This window comes from Alligator mississippiensis, chromosome 13 (genome assembly GCF_030867095.1).
Source record: "Alligator mississippiensis isolate rAllMis1 chromosome 13, rAllMis1, whole genome shotgun sequence".
Lineage (NCBI taxonomy): Eukaryota > Metazoa > Chordata > Crocodylia > Alligatoridae > Alligator > Alligator mississippiensis.
In genome coordinates, this window is record NC_081836.1 from 55,492,920 (window position 1) to 55,510,139 (window position 17,220).

Consider the following 17,220-nt stretch of genomic DNA (forward strand, 5'->3'; position numbering starts at 1 on the left):
GCTGCCCCGCAAGGCATAAGCAGCACAGCTTCTCTTTCCCGTTGTGTCTCTTAGAAAGATGTACTTGGAGCTCAAAGAGGTTCTCCCCTTTTGAAACAAATAGGAAATTTGCCCAAAGAGGTGTCATACAACACCCACCCCATGGGTCTGCCTCAGCCAGCCCAGCCAGCTGGCCTCTGGGGGCTCTCTTTGAGTTGGTTTATCCCAGGGCAACAAGAAGTGAGGCGGCAGCGCTGTGCAATCCTCCCACCAGCTCATCGCTCCAGGGATAAAAGACCAGAGATCAGAAGTGAAATAAGCCACCAGCAATGGCATCTGTGCCCTAGAGTGGGGGCAGCCAGGCTGCTCTTTGGGAGGTTTCTTTAGGTTCGCCTGCTCCCTTGCCTTTTGTACTGCAATTTGTCTCCTCTCCTTATCCTCTGCCTTCTGCACCGCCTTTCACAGCTCCTGATGAAATGAACTCGGGTTCAAGAAAGCTTGTGCTCTGTGTAGGGGTGTGTGTGTGTGTATATAGAGAGAGATAGATAGATATATACACATTGTGTATGACACCTCTTTGGGCACATGTCCAATTTGTTTCAAAAGGGGAGATCCTGCTCAGCAATTTGAGCTCCAAGTGCATCTTTCTAAGAGACACCATGGGAAAGAGAAGCTGTGCTGCTTATGCGTTGTGGGGCAGGAGCATGAAAAGGGTTAATGAGGGGCCTAAATTACTATCTATCTAGATAGATAGATAGTAATTTCTATATCCAACCTGGAACCCCGTTGCCCTCTGTCTGGAGAGAATAAGTAAGCAGAGAGGGGCAGATCACCGTGGGAGTCTGCAGTTCGCCAGAAGGCAAGGCAGGTCTGCATCTTTAAAGATGAAGGAAATAAGGGGTGGGGGTGGGGGTGTGTGCCCGCCCACACACGCATGCACACACAGGTTCAAGAAAACTTGTGCTCTGTGTATATGTGTGTATACCCTGCCCTCTTTCTATATGTATACATGTGTGTGTAGACATGCTTCTGTATGTGTGTATGTATGTATGTGTGTGTGTAAGTATACATATATATACAGACACACATATACATGCACATATACAGACACATGTATACACACACATATATACATATAAAGAGGGAGGTGCGTACACACACACACACACACCCCACAAGCTTTCTTGAACCTATATGTGTGTGTATATATATATATATGTATATATAGAGCGCGTATATGTATAGATGTATACCCAAGGGTCTTGAACCCGTGTGTGTGTGTGTGTGCATGCGCATGCATGCACACGCACACCCCCCCCTTACTTCATTCATCTATAAAGGTGCAGACCTGCCTTGCCTTCCGGCGAACTGCAGACTCCCACGGTGATCTGCCCCTCTCTGCTTACCCATCCCCGCCAGGCGGAGGGCAACAGGGCCCCAGGTTGGGCTGCACTGCTCCAGGTTAGGGTGGAAGCAGGGAGGGAGCTTCAAGAACAGTGCTGTTTCCTCTGGGGAAGGCTAAAAGGATTTTCTTTCACAGCCGTGGGGAAGAGACCCTGAGGAAGGGGCAGTTTGAACGGTTGCATCGCATGCTTCAGTCAACCCATTGCAGGTAGAAGACGCAGCACCAGAGCCTGTTGCCCAGCAATTTGCCTTATCCCCGGATCCTGTACTTAGCACTGACAAAGCCCGTGACACGACTGACCTCTTCCCTGCCTCTGGTTTGGGCTCCTCTGCTCTCCCATTAGCTCAACACCCCTTTAATGGTTTTGCCATTAGAAGACTACTGCAGTTTCCACCCACTCTCCCCTCACTCCGGTTGCTGTTACTTTAGTACACCCAGTGCCTCGAGTTTGCCATTGATTTGTTAGAGATCTCGGAGGGGAGGGACGTTTGCGTACGGAAGGAGAAAAATAATCCAGAAACAAGACAAAGGAGCCCAAATACGTCTTGTCCTGAAACAACAGCAGCTCGGCTGTTCTGCAGCGCTTTTGATACTTTACAAAGGCAGTCGGTATCACCCTCCCCATTTTACAGATAGGGAAACTGAGGCACGGAACAAAAAGTGGCACAGAGCCACCCGGTGGCAGAGCCAGGACTCAGCTCTCCTGAGTCCCAGCCCAGTCCCCTCTCCTCATTAAGCCACAGGGTCTCCTGAGCATCTGGAAATCAGAGGGGAGGGGGACTGATGAAAAGGGAAGCGTGTGCTGGCTTCAGCCTCACAGCGGTCTCAGACAAGGATGAGCGTGCCATCTCTGAGACCCGACTCCTGCTGCTCTCCTAAATGACTCGAGTGAGGACAGTAGATGGTGGCGCCGAGTGAGAGAGGGGCTACCTCGCACTGAACCGAACGTGAACCTCCCCGGGGGGGCAAGGAGCTGGGTTCGACTCCCTCCAGGTCTGCAGAAAGCCACCTCACCCTCCCTCCAGGCCCCGCTTTCAGGCACTGAGAGGTTGCGTGATTTCCAGCGAGCTCTACAACAGCAGCCAAGCTCTTGGGGACTTGGCTACCCTGCCTCTGAACTCGCCCCCCGGGAGGTTCATTTGTCATCGCTGCCGAGAAAGCAGGAGCTCCCACTGAGTTATGAAATACCGTGGCTATTTGCAAACCGCGCTCACCTTTCCCCCTAAACACGAGCGGTCAAAAATGGCAGGGTGGCGCCTTGCATGAAGAAACGGTGTCTGGGCCGTTGGGTGCAAAGTACAGTTTGGTTTTTTCCCCCCCCTTCATTGTGCTAGCTTGGGGGGTGTCTGTGACATGCAAATAAATACAGCACCTAGCTCCAGCGAGCCCTGGCCGGCCTGTTCATCCAGGGCACTGCTCACGCCCCTCGCTCCCCTGCAAGCAGCCGGGCAGGTCCCTTTCCCTTACCGTGTTCTCCCATCAGGTGTTGCAGCTTCCCAAACGAATCCGCATTCAAGCGCACCGGGCTATTCACCATGGGCACAGGCGAGCTGCCGTTTTTCTTTCCTTTGGGACCTGGGATAGAGTTGGCTTTGCTAGCCGGAGAAGGCAGGATGGTCGGGTAGTTCATGTTGCCGTGGTTGGTGAGCCCAGCAGCCAGCTTAATACTTGTGGGGGTGTTGGAAGACTTGCATTTCACCTGGGGGGCCTCGACGTGGCAGTCGGCGTGGTAAATGCTATGCACCGACTCCGAATCGGGAGCGGGAGGGCTCTGCAAATTGGGCGATGGAGAAGGAAGCATGAGTTGGCCTCTCGGCTTCATGACCTTCAGTTCCAGGCCGCAGATCTCCGGGTTGGAGCGCGGGCCCCGGGGGCTGCCGTTGCTGATGTGGTAGTGGTGGTGGTGGTGATGATGGTGGTGATGGATGAGGTGATGGATAGAGGTGATGCGCTTCCTGCCCCGGCGGCTCTGCCCGTTGGTGGTGCTGTTGGGGTTGACTTTTTTCCGGCGCTTGCTCTGCCAATTGTTGTACAGGCGTAACGTCCGGCGCTTCACCTTCCTGAAGATGTGGCAGATATATTTGAGGAGCTCCTCGTAGCAGCTGCCTGGCTCCGAGAAACTGGCAATTGTGCTGTCGTTGGAGAGGTAGCGGGCCCGCTGCTCTTGCATCAGCTGGTTCTCCCGCTGTTTTGTTTCAGAAAACTGTGTTGCTATCACAACCAGGCACAAGTTAATCATGAAGAAAGAACCAACCTGGGGAAGCCAAGGGGGAGAATTAGTCGGAAAAGTGACCAGCGGGCACCCAACATGCACACGTGCATTGTGGCCCCATGGTGTTTGCAACACCTTTGTGCTTGCTTAAATGTTGGGACGTGCCGAGCATCCAAATCTGCCCTCGGAAAGCCAAGTGCTGCATCGAGCGTTTAAATCTGAAGGGTGGCTGCACCTGAAAGCTTGCAAAGAACTTTTTTCCTCCCAACTACTCAGTTGCTCTAATAAAAGATCTCACGTCTACCCAAAGAACCTTGCAAGCTTTTAAATCGGCACTCGAGCCATTTCAAGGCATTTTGACAAAGGCCTGGAAGGTCCAAAACCCCCCCCAAGCCCCAGAAAACTATGTTAAAGGGGGACTGATAAAATAGTGTAATCGGGTACCGCTGAGAAATAGGTCATTTAACTCGGTGCACTCAGAAGCGTTGTCATCTGCATTTCATGAACACTGCCCTTGGGGATGCTGCTAAGCTCTCCCACCTATTTCATTTCTTTAGGGCATGGATACACGACTGCTTTATACCAGTGCAGTTGGTCTCTACAGCAGTGTAAAATGGGATGAGACACAGTCCTACTTACTCAAATGTAGTGGAGGATTATCCTGTTATAGTTAAACTGCTATACATTACCCAGCTGCATACAGATGCATAGATGTTCAGGTCGGAAGGGACCTCAGCAGGTCATCGAGTCCGACCCCCTGCCCTGGGCGCATGCATCGTGTGTCCACATTAGCCCAGGATAGTCATTTGCTCAAAGTCATTTGCTTTCTTGTTTCTTTTCTCATAATGCTGAGAGGAAATCCAAGAGCTGCCTATTGCCTGCAGCTGCCCCCCACCCCAGGGTTGCTTCGTGTCAATCTGCTCTGCATCCCAGTAGGGTTTACAATGGTGTACAAAACTAATATAAGTTACCCGAGTGCAAATAGGGGTATAGGTCATAGCCGTGTTGGTCTAAGCACATAGGCAGACCAGGTTCTGGTATCTCTTATTAGACTGACTCAAATAATTGGAAACATTCTTCTTAGCAAGCTTTCAGGTATAAAGCCCAACGAAGGATATTTATACCCAAAAGCTTGTTAAGAAGAATTTTTCCAACTATTTGGAAAATAGTTCTCATGAAACTAATAAAAGATACCAGATTAGGCAAAGAACCAAGTGCAAATGTGTCATTCAAGCCAAAGGGAACCCAAAAGGGCCAGGCAAGGGGCTTCAAGGAGGTGGGCATGGTTGGCCAGGGGTAACAGAGCTCCTGTACCGCTGTGGGCATCTCCAAAAGGGTCCGGAGCAAGGAGCAACCCCTCTTTTTTTTGCGGAGGCCACACTACCAGACAAAGATGTTCTCATGATATAGAGAGAACATCATTCTGGCTTCTCTTCTGCAGCTCTCTCTCTCTCTTTTGCTTTCTCATTTTATTTGCTGCCAAAGGCCAGCCTAAGGAAAATGGCAAATGTTCCTGTTATAAGAACCAGTGCCCTGAAACTGAAGACTGGCTGACGTCAAGAGACATCATGGAAGTGTTGCTGCCCATATGGCCCAGCCTGCATGCTTGGCTCAGAAGGAAATTTATGGATTTAATCTGGGCCGTCGTCTCATGAATCCTCAGGAGAAATCATTGGGTTATTGTTCCCGGCGATATCCTCCCATCTTTAATATCAGCCTGTGCTTTCAGCCACAAATGACTTGGCTGCTACTTGGCTTCTGGTTGCTCTGAAGGGCTATGTGTGTGGAGAAAGGGTCCAGACTGGGAATACGTCTACTGGTTGGAGCCCAGTACAGAGGACCTGACAGCCTTCGACTTCACAAGGTTGCCAGCTGCTAGAAAACCCACCCATGTGTGTGGGGGTTGCTCTTAGGAGCCGGGGTGCTTTGCCCCTCCACCGTCGAATACCCAAGTGTTTAATGCGTAAGGGGCACAGCATAATTTGGAGGGCTCCTAGCCCCATGTTCAGCTCTGATATGTCATCTTCCAGCAGCCAAGTGAAATATCCAACCTTTTCCTTCACTCCTCTTTACCTCCTGCCTTTTGCCTTACCTTGAAGTTGGGATTTTTCTCTGGAAGCGGCTCCCTTGACTGGGCGGATGCTTTAGGGACCTCCAAACGTGCCCAAAAGGGTGCGGTAGTATGGCTTGGTACTCACAACATGAGCACATAGAGGGGGTTACACAGTGTCCCAACCTACGTACGTCTTTGGAGCCCTGCACACCGCATGTCTTTGGCTACGGGCCTGGGTACCGGGGCGAGTGATGGGGAAAAGGGGGAAACTGCGACAACCTGAATGCTGTATTATGCACTGGCAGACTCAGGGCAGTGGAGGTACTATGTCTTCATAGCCTTTCTTTCCCTGTGCTGGGCCAGAAACACTAGTGAATATTGTTTTTTTTTTAACCTTTGCAGCTTTATCTTATGCTCCTAAAGGAGAGCTAAACTCCCTTAAAAAAGAAAAAGAACAGTTTGTACTTCTATAGACCACTGCTGGCAGACCTCCCAGCGGTCTACAAGGGGGGAAAGGATTATTTCTGTGGACCAGATGGAGAAGGCCCGGTGCAGCACTTTGCCAAAGGGCAGATTTGGGAATAGAGCGCCACCCTCCCCAGTTCCCAGCTCCCCGCTCTCACCAGTAGACCGCAGCGACCTAAAGCCCCTCAGGTCTTGTGGTGGAGACGTTTCTTCCAATCAAGGACGTGCCAGCGTCGGGGGCTGCACGCACGCAGTCCCTGATTTAAACAAATTACCCTCTGGATTGGCACGCAAGTTGGGGATTTGGCAGCGGGAGGCTGCGTGCTGTTTGTTCTCGTTAGCAATCACGTAGACAAGGCACGATGGCTAGCAAAAGTCAAGGTTATAAAACCAAGACTGGGAGAGCACAAGGAGCGGGGGAGGACGGGATGGCTTGACAAATTATGACAATATATCATGTGGTTTGCAAAAAAAGGACAGAGCCCTTTCTTGGGGGGGCGGTCCAAAAAACCCCCACCCCATACCATCATGACAGCCTTACACTTCGGGTTGGCTGGGAGGGCGTTGGGCATGACTGGTGGAGTTATAATCACAGCACCTGGATCTTCTCCGGGAAAGGGATAGCAAACAACTTTGCCAAACCGTGCCAAGAAGCGCGTGCATCTGACGATTCATACTTACTATTATAAGCAATATAAAATATATAAAATTGTAAAAAGAATGTGCATCCATAACATAATACATGATGTCAACCCATCCTTCCAGGGTTATAACCTAGGGAAGACAAAGAAGAGAAGGGGTTTGGGGGGGGGGGGAACAAAAAAGAACAAGAGTTACAATCTGGAGTAAAGTTAGCAAACGTCAAACTTGTACTAATGCCTGTTACTCATCAGACTGAAAAGTCTGTCGGGACTCTTCCAGATCTGCAATGCTGCTTTTCTCCTTGGCTCAGTTTGCAGGGAGCGCTATGCACGTGGCCGAAATATTGGCCTGACACTTCTGAAGGAATCTAGAAGGATTCAAACCCATCTGACAGCACAATAAAACCCGTCGAGGGCTGGTTCAGAGCCAGTGCAATGCACAACTTAAAGCACCTCCTCGCTCTCCGGCCAGGGCTCTCCAGCACACCTCGGTCTCTGAGCCCTTGAACACTTCGAATGCAAAGCTCAAGTTTTAACGTTTTGTTGATTTTTGTTATTCCACCTCGACTCCTTGTCATTTCCAGGCTGGCCCTGAATGTTAAAATTGCATTATTGGCCCGGCTGTGGCAAACTCTTTGAATGGAAGAAAGTTACTTTAATTAAACGGCGAATCGATTACATACTCGTGTTTTCAATCTTCCTTTCCCTAGCAAAGGAGCCGAGGATTTAATTAACACCAAACTGGCTGCGTGCAGAACAAAGCCAAAGCCGATGTGTAATTCAAGCTTTTTATTTAGTTAAAAAGCAGCCTAAGAGGCATTGCATCATTTTGTTACCAGCGCTGGGGAGAACCCGGCACAGTGCAATGGCAGCAAAAGCAGTACTTTTGATTCAGAAATCACATGTCCTGGCACAAACTTAGTCGCTGGGCCATATTCTGGCCTTGCTTAACCCCCGTGTCGACCTGAAACACCTCCGTTGGCTTGAGGCACCCAACTGCAGGGCTGTAAAGGGAGACGACCGATTTCCAGGTGGTTACCTGGACGTGAATGAGAACAGACTCAAATCTCCTGGCCAATCTGTCCGGAGGTTACCAAAGAGCAAATCTACAAAGCGCTGGTTATATTTATTGAGAGCCACTGAGTCAGGAGGGTTTCTTTGACATGAGTTGCAATGGGAATTGCAGCAGCGGCCTTTAAAAGGGAGATCTGTACATACAAGGGATGCGAGCATATGTCCTTTGTTCTTCCTTTCCGTGGTTTTCTGACGGGGCTGAAGTCCGCATGGATCTTGGCAGTCGGATTTCGTCTGCGGTCGGCAGCCGCTCAACACCGGGATCAAGAATCACCCTGAACCTGGGTGAATAGAAAGTGTCTCGTGGTGCCGCACCGTCGCTCAGTCTTGCATTATGCATGAGCTGGAAGAGAGATCATTTAGAGATGCAGAAACAACATGTACCTCGATCCCCCCCTCTTGCTTCAATAGCTGGCATCCGGGAACGACTTCAGGTCCGTGGCGTACACCCAACCAGGCCCGGGAACCTGGCATTGGAGCTGAATGCGGTTGACACGTTTGCACGGACCAAGACTTGTTGCATCCGAATTCCTGGCGCGCGCATGCGAGGCGGACAATCATCGCTTGCACTAATTGCTCGTGCTGTTTCACACCGGAGCGGGGATCGAGTTGGCAGGTGGCTTGGTGGGAAATCAAATGGCTGCCGGCTACCCAAGAAATCAGGCTCCTTAGCGTTGCTCGAAGTTTTGTTTCCTTCCCCCGCTGCCCCCATCTCTCCCTCCGTAGCTGGGTCTTTGGGAGTTGCGCTCTAACAGCTGCGGTAACAGGTGCTCCATCCGTTTCCTCTTGGTGATGAAAAATGAGCCTGGGGACCCGAAACATATTGGAGATACCTCCTTGCTGAATTGGCATCTGGCCGGCAAACCTCAAATCGAATGTAGCAACGTGATTAAATGGCAGGGGCCTCTCTGTGAAAGGAGTTACCTGAAGGCTGCTCCACGCCTGGGTTCTGGCGGCGCTCTGCTTGAGAAACAGCTGCCGCAGCTCGGGAGATAGGAGGGGGACCGAATATGAATAGGTGATTTCCCCCTCCCCCCCCCCCCGTGGATGAGATAACTTCTTCGACCCGTATCAACCGATCCACGGGATTTATCCGCCAGAGGGCGACGGGCGTTCGCGCCGACCCCCGGAACATTTAAGACGTAATTAAAACTTGCATTATTTACTTGCGCGCGAGACAAAGCAACGCAGAAAGCTGCTCGCCCGGCTTCCCCTGTCTCCCGAGATGCCGGCAGCTCTTTGCAAGCTCACCACGCAATGTGAAATGCAGAAATACCTTCGGACAAGCGATTCTCACGTGGTCTCAGACCAAACCGTCTGGAAATCTCATGAGAAGGCTTACTCGCAAGATGTCCAGACACATTCAGATAAAATACCCAATTGCTTGGATGGAAAACAAGCATCTATCCATTTACGGCCTGTCTTATTCATATAGAAGGCCCCTTTTACGGACCTCAAGACTACTTAAAAGGTCTCAAGGTGAGTTTAAATACAATTTTTAGCTCTTTTAAGAACCCCCTCCATACTGTCAGAGCAGGATCTGGGTGTCAAACAGAAGCAAGCCTTGTGAATCTGGCCCATTATTGACTTAGCTAAAAAAAGAAGTTGTAGTTGTGGACCCAACCGAAGTCAATGATGCTGGCATCACCTCCTTCTCCTATCATGGGAGTGCTCTTGATAGGCTGAACCGCGGGAGAGCCAAGTTTGACCCTGCGTCTATACTCTTAGACCCCAAATATTTGGCTGCATGGCCAAGAACAGTCTACATCCCCCTTTGCATTTTAAAAGCATTTCAACACTCTCATTACTCGCCCCTTTGAGCTCCCAGAGGGTAATATCACCTCCTTTCCTAAACGGAAATGACTTCGCTCCCATTTCCAGCCTCCAATTTGATTAACTCAGTTGACAGCAGTCCCAATGTTTGGCCCTCCAAGCCCCTTTCCGAATGTCTTGCAAGGACCCAAAGCACCTTTCCGGTGCTTTTCAATCTCGGTAATCCATTTGCCATAATTAAATTCAGTTCAAGTCAGAGTCATCTGCAGGCGGACATATTAAACAGCCCCTCCACACGCGCCAGTTCAAAGCCTCCAATAAATGCAACATGCAATTATTTATCAACAGAGATAAGGCGGCAAGGAACACATTTTCTAATTCTCCCCTGATGAAAGAGATTTCGGAGATATGTGGCGAACTCCATCCGGCAGCTGGAGGGAAAGGGCTGAAAGATTCAATTAGGATGATTCGCAAGCTGGTCCTTCAGGGCGCTGCCAATGGCAATAATAAGCCAGAGATGGACAGGGATAGGGAAGTCGGTCCCTGTAGCGTTGGGAAGGGAGTTTGGCTTAGGGTGGTGCTTTCATGCTAGTCCAGGGGCCCGCGGGCCAGATGAGGCCCACCAGGCCATTGTATCTGGCCCGTGCGGCTCCTAAAAAACTTAGAAAATTAATATTTATCTGCCCCTGGCTGCCTGTCGTGCGGCCCTCGATGGCTTGCCAAAACTTGGGAAGCAGCCCTCCACCCAAAATAATTGCCGACCCCTGTGCTAGCCCCTTGAAAACCCTATAGGACAGTCAGCAAGTCCTGCATCCCATGCCCATCCTCTGAAGGTATTGAACAGTCCCTGAACTCTCCTATGTATGTTTTCAGCCAGGTAAAAGACGGATGAAACCCATCCAACTATCATGAATATCCAAAGGGATGAGTGCTAAGCTTCCTCTTACACTGGGGATTTGCAGCATGCCGAGTCTCCCTCGCATCAGGGCAAGGGCTTGATTCAAGGTTCAACGGGAACGCATGCTTTGACATCACCGAGCCTAGGATCCAAAATGACCAACGGGACAGACGGGAGAATGACTTCCCCCGGGATAATATGAGATGGGGCCTCACCACGTGGCAGCCGCTCTGACACAGCTGCCGCCGTGCAGGCTCCTGCCCCGCGGGAAGCAGAAGCTGAAATGCAGCAGCTTAGTCATTAGAGAAAGGGGGAAGTTAGGTACTCCTATAATTGCTGTGATGCCGCTTCTCTCCTGTTATATTTAGTGCAGAAACCCTAAGTTGCTCTTCTGAATCAGGCCGGGCGTGCAAATTCAATCCGAATCAATTTAACACGTTCCCACAAGCATCACAAAGGAGGTGCAGAGGAAAGCCGGCGGCGGTTAACTCAGACATCCTTACTGTACAGTGGGGGGGAGGCTGGCAGCTGACATTGTGTTTTTTCCACCTTAATCCCCAGATCACTCTCTCAACCTCTTTTTGGCATTATTTCTTTCCCTGCGTCTACAAGTTTTCCCCATAAAATCATTGTTCCTGGGCTTGGCCAAAATGCATACTGAGACGTGGCTTTGGTCCAGTCCTAGATCAGGTTCTTCTTCTTTTTGGTGTCAGTTTTTAGAGAGAGGAAAAATAATAACCTCCTCCCTCCCCCCCCAACCCTACTTTAATTAGGAAAGTCAATGTTACCTCTGAAACACTTGATTCTTTTTCTGTATATTATAAAAGTACTAATGGTGAGTGCCAGATGGACTGTTACAGATAGAAATCAACCTCGAGATCCTGCTAATCAACGGAGGAAAATTTGGAAAATTGCTTTGTGAAATGAAGCTTAAAAGATGATAAGAACCAAGCGTTTGGCATGCTAAATTGTAGCCTTATCCCTGATGCCAGACCTTTGCATGCAGGGAGACTCGGTTTCTGCGAACACGTGAACTAACGGGACTGGCAGAGGCACCCTCACTAAGTCTGGGAACAAAAAACCACCCCAACTTTGCTTCATGGACAGATCAAGGAGCTAAAAGCATGAACTACTGACTTCCAGTCCCAGCTCTGACATCTTGGTTAAGCCTTTTGGCTTATTCCCTTCAGAAGTTTAGGATCTAATTCAACACAGCACTTAAGCATGAATTTGCTTGGCCGAATGCAGGAATGCCTGCCAAATATTTATAAAGCTTTTGAGATCTCGGTATGAAAGGTCCATTTGAACTGATATATCTATATCTCCATATTGCGCGTACATCATTATCTCTGTGCCAGCTGTATCCTTTGCAAGCACGACAGATCTGATCTGGATCAAGATCCATTACGCTGAATTGGACAGTGGGTCTTGACCCGCGATGTTTTTCACTTATCTTTCAACTTGGCTGGCCCGGGAAGGAGGATCCTGTAAACCCTGTCAAGGCAAGTTCCGATGATATTGTAAACCGAGGGAGCTCGTTAATTAGCGTGGTGCTCTCGCTAAGTTTACAAGGCCTTCAATACGCCGTTTGGAAGGCCTTTTATCTATGTCGCTTGCCCTTTCATGGGCATATTGATTTGGCTAACGAGCTCTGACCAATGAATAATGGAGTATTACTTTTCCTACGCAGACCGCTTGGCAGCTAATCAAATCACTAACTATATTTTTCAAGTCCATTTCATAATTTTAATTATTTCCTCATGACACAAGCTGTTAAGTAACCTCTCCGGTCAGAAAAACAGGTTTTATTACTTTCTGAGTAATATCTTTTGCACAGACGTTTCTCCTTTCGCACTGGGGCCCGCCTTGCTTTGCAAAGTGTTTTTAACCTTGCCTTTACAACTGGCGAGTGTTGCAAAGTGTGGATCCACTATGGAAAGTCAGTCTGCCAAAACCAATCATTGCACAGCCTTGTGTTGAGTCTCTTGCACTGACACGAGTGCGAATCTGCGCTGTTTGCGAGCAAATGGACACGGCTCTCCTGGATCCAACCGTTAGGGTGCCAGCTCGCACTGGGATCCAACAGGCAACTGGGTTTTTTCCTTCTCACATCATCGCCAGAGCCTTGCCCGTGATCACGCCGCACTGTTATTAGCTGGGTAGCCCAGTAACACTCTCAACTACCCCTCCGATGTGTTCAGTTTACTGTGAGAGTCGATGATAAGTCTGGGGAACGTACAGGGATCCAAGAATACAGATAAGAAGTAGGCTGCCGATAGGGTATGTCAAAAATGTTTGACTGCTGGCATGAATGTCATGTGGGAAAGGAAAGAAGGAATGACAGGGGCGTTTGATCTGATTTTAGTGGAGTCCTGTAAAGTCCCATTTCACTGGGGAAAAGAAGGAAAGCAGTTAAAATGGGATTTGAAAGTCCAATTCAAAGTCCAGGCAATGGGTTAAAAAAAGGCTATCGGCTTCAATAGGCTAAGTCTCCTTCTAGCTACCAGCCCTAAACAGGACGACTATCTGCTGGGTATTGGCAGTTAACAGCATCACCCCTCTAGCTGTAAGTGTAGGTGCCTCTGTAGGCATATATATTTTTATTGACCTACCATCCCTCCATCGAACCAGTAAGGAAAACTCTTAAACAACTTCAACCGATACTTGAAAAACACCCACAACTAAAAGAGACCTTTCCTGACCCACCCATCCTAGCCTTTAAACAGGCTCCAAATCTGGCAAGGCTGATCATCAGAAGCAAACTTCCCACAGCCCAAATGGCCACCGATGGGTTGAAACCAAACCAATCCACTGATGGATTGAAACCAAGCCTGGAAAAGAGCTGCAAAACGTGTCAACGCATCCCCACAGCCCCCACAATGTCGACCCCGGACAACAAAACCATCCCCATCCCTGGATCTTACACTTGCACATCAAAGACGGTGATAGGCTTCATCCAATGCACAAAATGCTCAGACGGCAGGTAGGTGGGAGAGACAAGCCAGAACCGGCGGGCACGCACAGGAAAGCCGTCAAAGACAGAAACCCACATTTGTCTGTAGGGGCACGTTTCTCCCCAAATGACCGGTCTCTGTCAGATCTCTCAGTCTTTATCAAAGGAAAAATGACAGAACACCTTCAAGAGAGCTGCCCAATGCCCATGAACTCAACTGCATCACCACTCTGGACACGAAAAATCATGGACTGAACAGACATGAACTATGTTCCCCTAAACCCCACCCATACCGGGTACCCATACCATAACCCACAACCATTTTTTTTCTCCCCCTCCCCATGCAGAAGCTATGATTGGCCTCCAAGCAGTTCAACTGCTCTTTCCACTTGCATAGACCAGTGATTCCCAACCTTTTTCATACTGCGGATCAGCACGGGAACGGGACGGAGCGCATGGAGCCGGCTGCCTCCCTCCCAGGGCTGCCCCGCTGCCCAGCTTTAACTCCGCGCATGACAGACAGACGGGAGTCTGAGCGATGGGTCTGTGCCATGACCCAACAGCCAACCCTTCGTGGCCCAGTACCGGGCCATGGCCCGGTGGTTGGGGACCTCTGGCATAGACTACTGACTGATTCCCCAGTATCCCCAGTCTGCACTGCACTTAGCCTGAAAAAGGATACCGTGTTATCCGAAAGCTTGCCAGAAACATCAACCCACTTCCAAGTTGGTCTAACGAAAGTCATCGACTCGAATCAAAAGACTCTGTTTATCATCTAGCCCCAGACCAATACAGCTGACCCCAAAAGAAAACTGTGGGTGTATTTGCTGTTGAAGTCACTGAGTTTGGTTTGTGCTACGGACCTTGGTGTTGGATGTTTAAAGCCGTGCCTAAAGTAGCCACAGCTCAATAAAAGGCAACCTGTTCTCCGCTCAACAAACAGCCAACGGATATGGTTGGCAATGCACCGTAGCCCCAAAGACACACACTGACTATTAAGGGCAGGACACCATCCATCAGCTAGAAGCATGCATGCATCTCATTGTCCAGCCTGAACAGGAAGGATGTTCCTTGCAACTAAAACACAACCTATCCTAATACTCCCTCCTGTCCAGGTGGATCTGTCACTATAGGCATGCTTTTACCCTAAAGAATTTTTTTTTTTTCCAAAAGTTGAGTTGGTTTAACAAAAGATATCACCTCTACCATGAGCTCCGATTGCTTTTAGCCCATACATTTTTGTCTGCAAACCAGTTGACTGGGTGCCCGCAACTGTCCTGCTCTTGCTGCTCTGTTTTTCATTGAACCTGACAGCAATTGTTACAAGGGAGTCTAACAGCTTTTTGGCAGACAGGAGCTGACACCTTTGAAAGGAAATGCCTAACTCTTTAAAAGCCCCAGCAAGGCCCAGCAACATCTGTAGCACAGAGGATATTATCTGTCTCCCTTTCCCTTCTTCACTAAATAATGCAAAAACCTCATCTCTCAGCACAAACGTCCCCCGTTTCAGATGAATGCTGGTTATAACAATAAATCATATCTCAGTACATATTCATGAGGTTTGATTTACCATGATAATTATCCTTGGTCTTCATTGTTTGTGTAAAGTATTTTATGCACAGGGAAAGTATTTAACTGTTTAACTCCAGCAATAACGAGTCCATTACCACTGGGAGAACTGTAAATCAGCGTCTTATAACGTAAGAAAGCAGAAAGGGAAAGTGTCTGTAGAGCAATTCCCGGACCAAGCAAAATGCAACCTAAGCCAACGTGCAGCCTACAAGAGATCTTCTCTTGGCAGGATCCACGTAGCAGATATGTGTGCATGGCAGCCCTTCTCCAACCCAGTATCTACTTGGGATGCTGGTCCAGCTGCAGAGCGTAAGGCTTGTCATTGCTACCACTGTGCCAGGTCTCAAGTTTAATTGCTAAGCAATTTAATTGCTTTCTGATGCCATGTGTGTACATCATTTAGCCCAATGAGGCCTCTGTGCATGACTACAACACAAGTGATGCTAATTCCTGCACATGTGCCCAGACCTTTGGAAGGGCATTTCATAAAGGAGTCCAAAGACACCGAACAAACAAGGCTAGATCTAAGTGTGATGGAGGAAGGTTGGCTGGTACCACGCGGGCTGGTTCTGCTGTGCAGCGGCAGTAGAAGCTGACACTAAGGCAGAGCCGTGTGTATTTATCAGATGCTGGGTCTACCTACACGCGCGCTTAATGCACCAAGATAAACTCCAGGGTACTTTGAACTGAAGAAAATTGCTCCTGGATGCAGCGTCTACACGTGCACTTAGGACAGCAGCAATTTGAGCCAGGGCAGAGCAGCCTTGGGTTGGCAGGGGACACGGGTGGCAGCATCGGGTGGCCGAAGGGCTGGCTGGGGCACGAGAGTTGGGCAGGAGTCTGGCCCCCGGCTGGCTGGGCTGACTGGGGACTATGTACAGCCACAATCGCCGTCTACACATGCGTTTAATCACACATAATGACTGCGGTAACACAGTACTGTCCCCAACAGCGCTATCTTACGGCAGAGTTAATTTACTGCACACTAATATCAGCGCACGTGTAGACGGTGACGCTCTACTGCAGAGTTAATTAGTCTACTGCACAGTAAAGCACACGTGTAGATGCACCCGCTGTGACTTCAGACTAGAAAGCAAGTCCCATGGCTGCTCATCGCAACGGATCAGAACGAGGATCTAGTTCCTTGGACTGGATCCATTTGCTCAGGACCCCGGCTCATGACACCTACAAGTTGACCACAAAAGCAAAAAGCACCCGAAAACACACACGCGGGGGGCAAGGGGGGCAAGGGTCTGGCACTGAACCTCTGCTGAGCCCCAAAATGATCATCTTAATGGCACTGAGCTGTGTCCGGGAGGGCTACATAAAACAGGCTCTGCGGGGTACGTTGCATGTTTTGGGCTCTCCAAAGACTTAAGTTTAGAGGAACTCTCTCCTTGCTCCCAATATTCAACTTTTTTTGACGCCCCCAAGGGGACAGTGGCTTCTCATCACCCCGATGGCTTTGACTCCTGGCTGCATTGCTGTTTTCCCAGGCCATGCAAGATCTTCAAGGGGCTGAGAAAGCCCGAAGCTCTCGCCTCCACTGTGGAAGAGAGATGCCAAATACAAACCAGGATTTACTGCACCTCTCTCTCCCCCAAATTCAAGAGACTTTTGAGTGTTTGGGGCAGAAGCCTCCAAAAGCAACAGGACTCACAGTGCCCACATCTGGGCTCTGGACCTCATCTGTGCCGTCCCACAGGTTACTGGGCTTGTGGCAGGCAGGAGAGGAGGTCAGTCTAAATGAACCAAGCTGTATCTCTTGGCCAACATTTTTAGAAGTGACTAGTGATTTGGGGAGTCCAGCCAAGGGTGTGTTAAAGGGCTTGTTTTTTAGATGCCTGACTCCCGGCACTAGTGTTGTTCAAAAAATTTATTTATTTTTTTGGTTTGCTGGGCCATGGGAAAAAAAAATGGAATAAAATTTCATTTGGAGCTGCTGGGAAAAATGTGCTTTTCAGTTTTCTCATCAAAACAAGCAATCCCCCCCCCCCCAACCCAGACAGAACGAAATAGTTCATATGACCCATATGGAAAAATAAAAAAGCACAAATTAAGCTGAAGTTTAGTAGCATAGCATCATTTTGATGGACAAGTTGCTCTGAAACGAAACATGTAGGCTCCTCCTGCCCCCTTTTTATTTTTATTTTTGGCTAAAACCACTGACCAGGTTCGGCAGGGATTTACAAAGA

General features: G+C 49.3%; 1 protein-coding gene across 5 annotated transcripts in view; it reads right to left on the reverse strand.

Moving 5' to 3' along the window:
- The window catches only part of CACNA1H (calcium voltage-gated channel subunit alpha1 H), a 192,761-nt gene that overhangs the window by 122,703 nt on the left and 52,838 nt on the right, over positions 1 to 17,220 (reverse strand). For all 5 annotated transcript variants that reach the window (XM_019494553.2, XM_019494550.2, XM_019494551.2 and 2 more), the window contains exons 6-7: positions 6,796 to 6,888; positions 2,852 to 3,638 (exon numbers count right to left, since the gene is read on the reverse strand). In XM_019494553.2, coding sequence (XP_019350098.2) covers positions 2,852 to 3,638; positions 6,796 to 6,888 — 880 coding nt within the window. The remainder of the gene's footprint in view (positions 1 to 2,851; positions 3,639 to 6,795; positions 6,889 to 17,220) is intronic.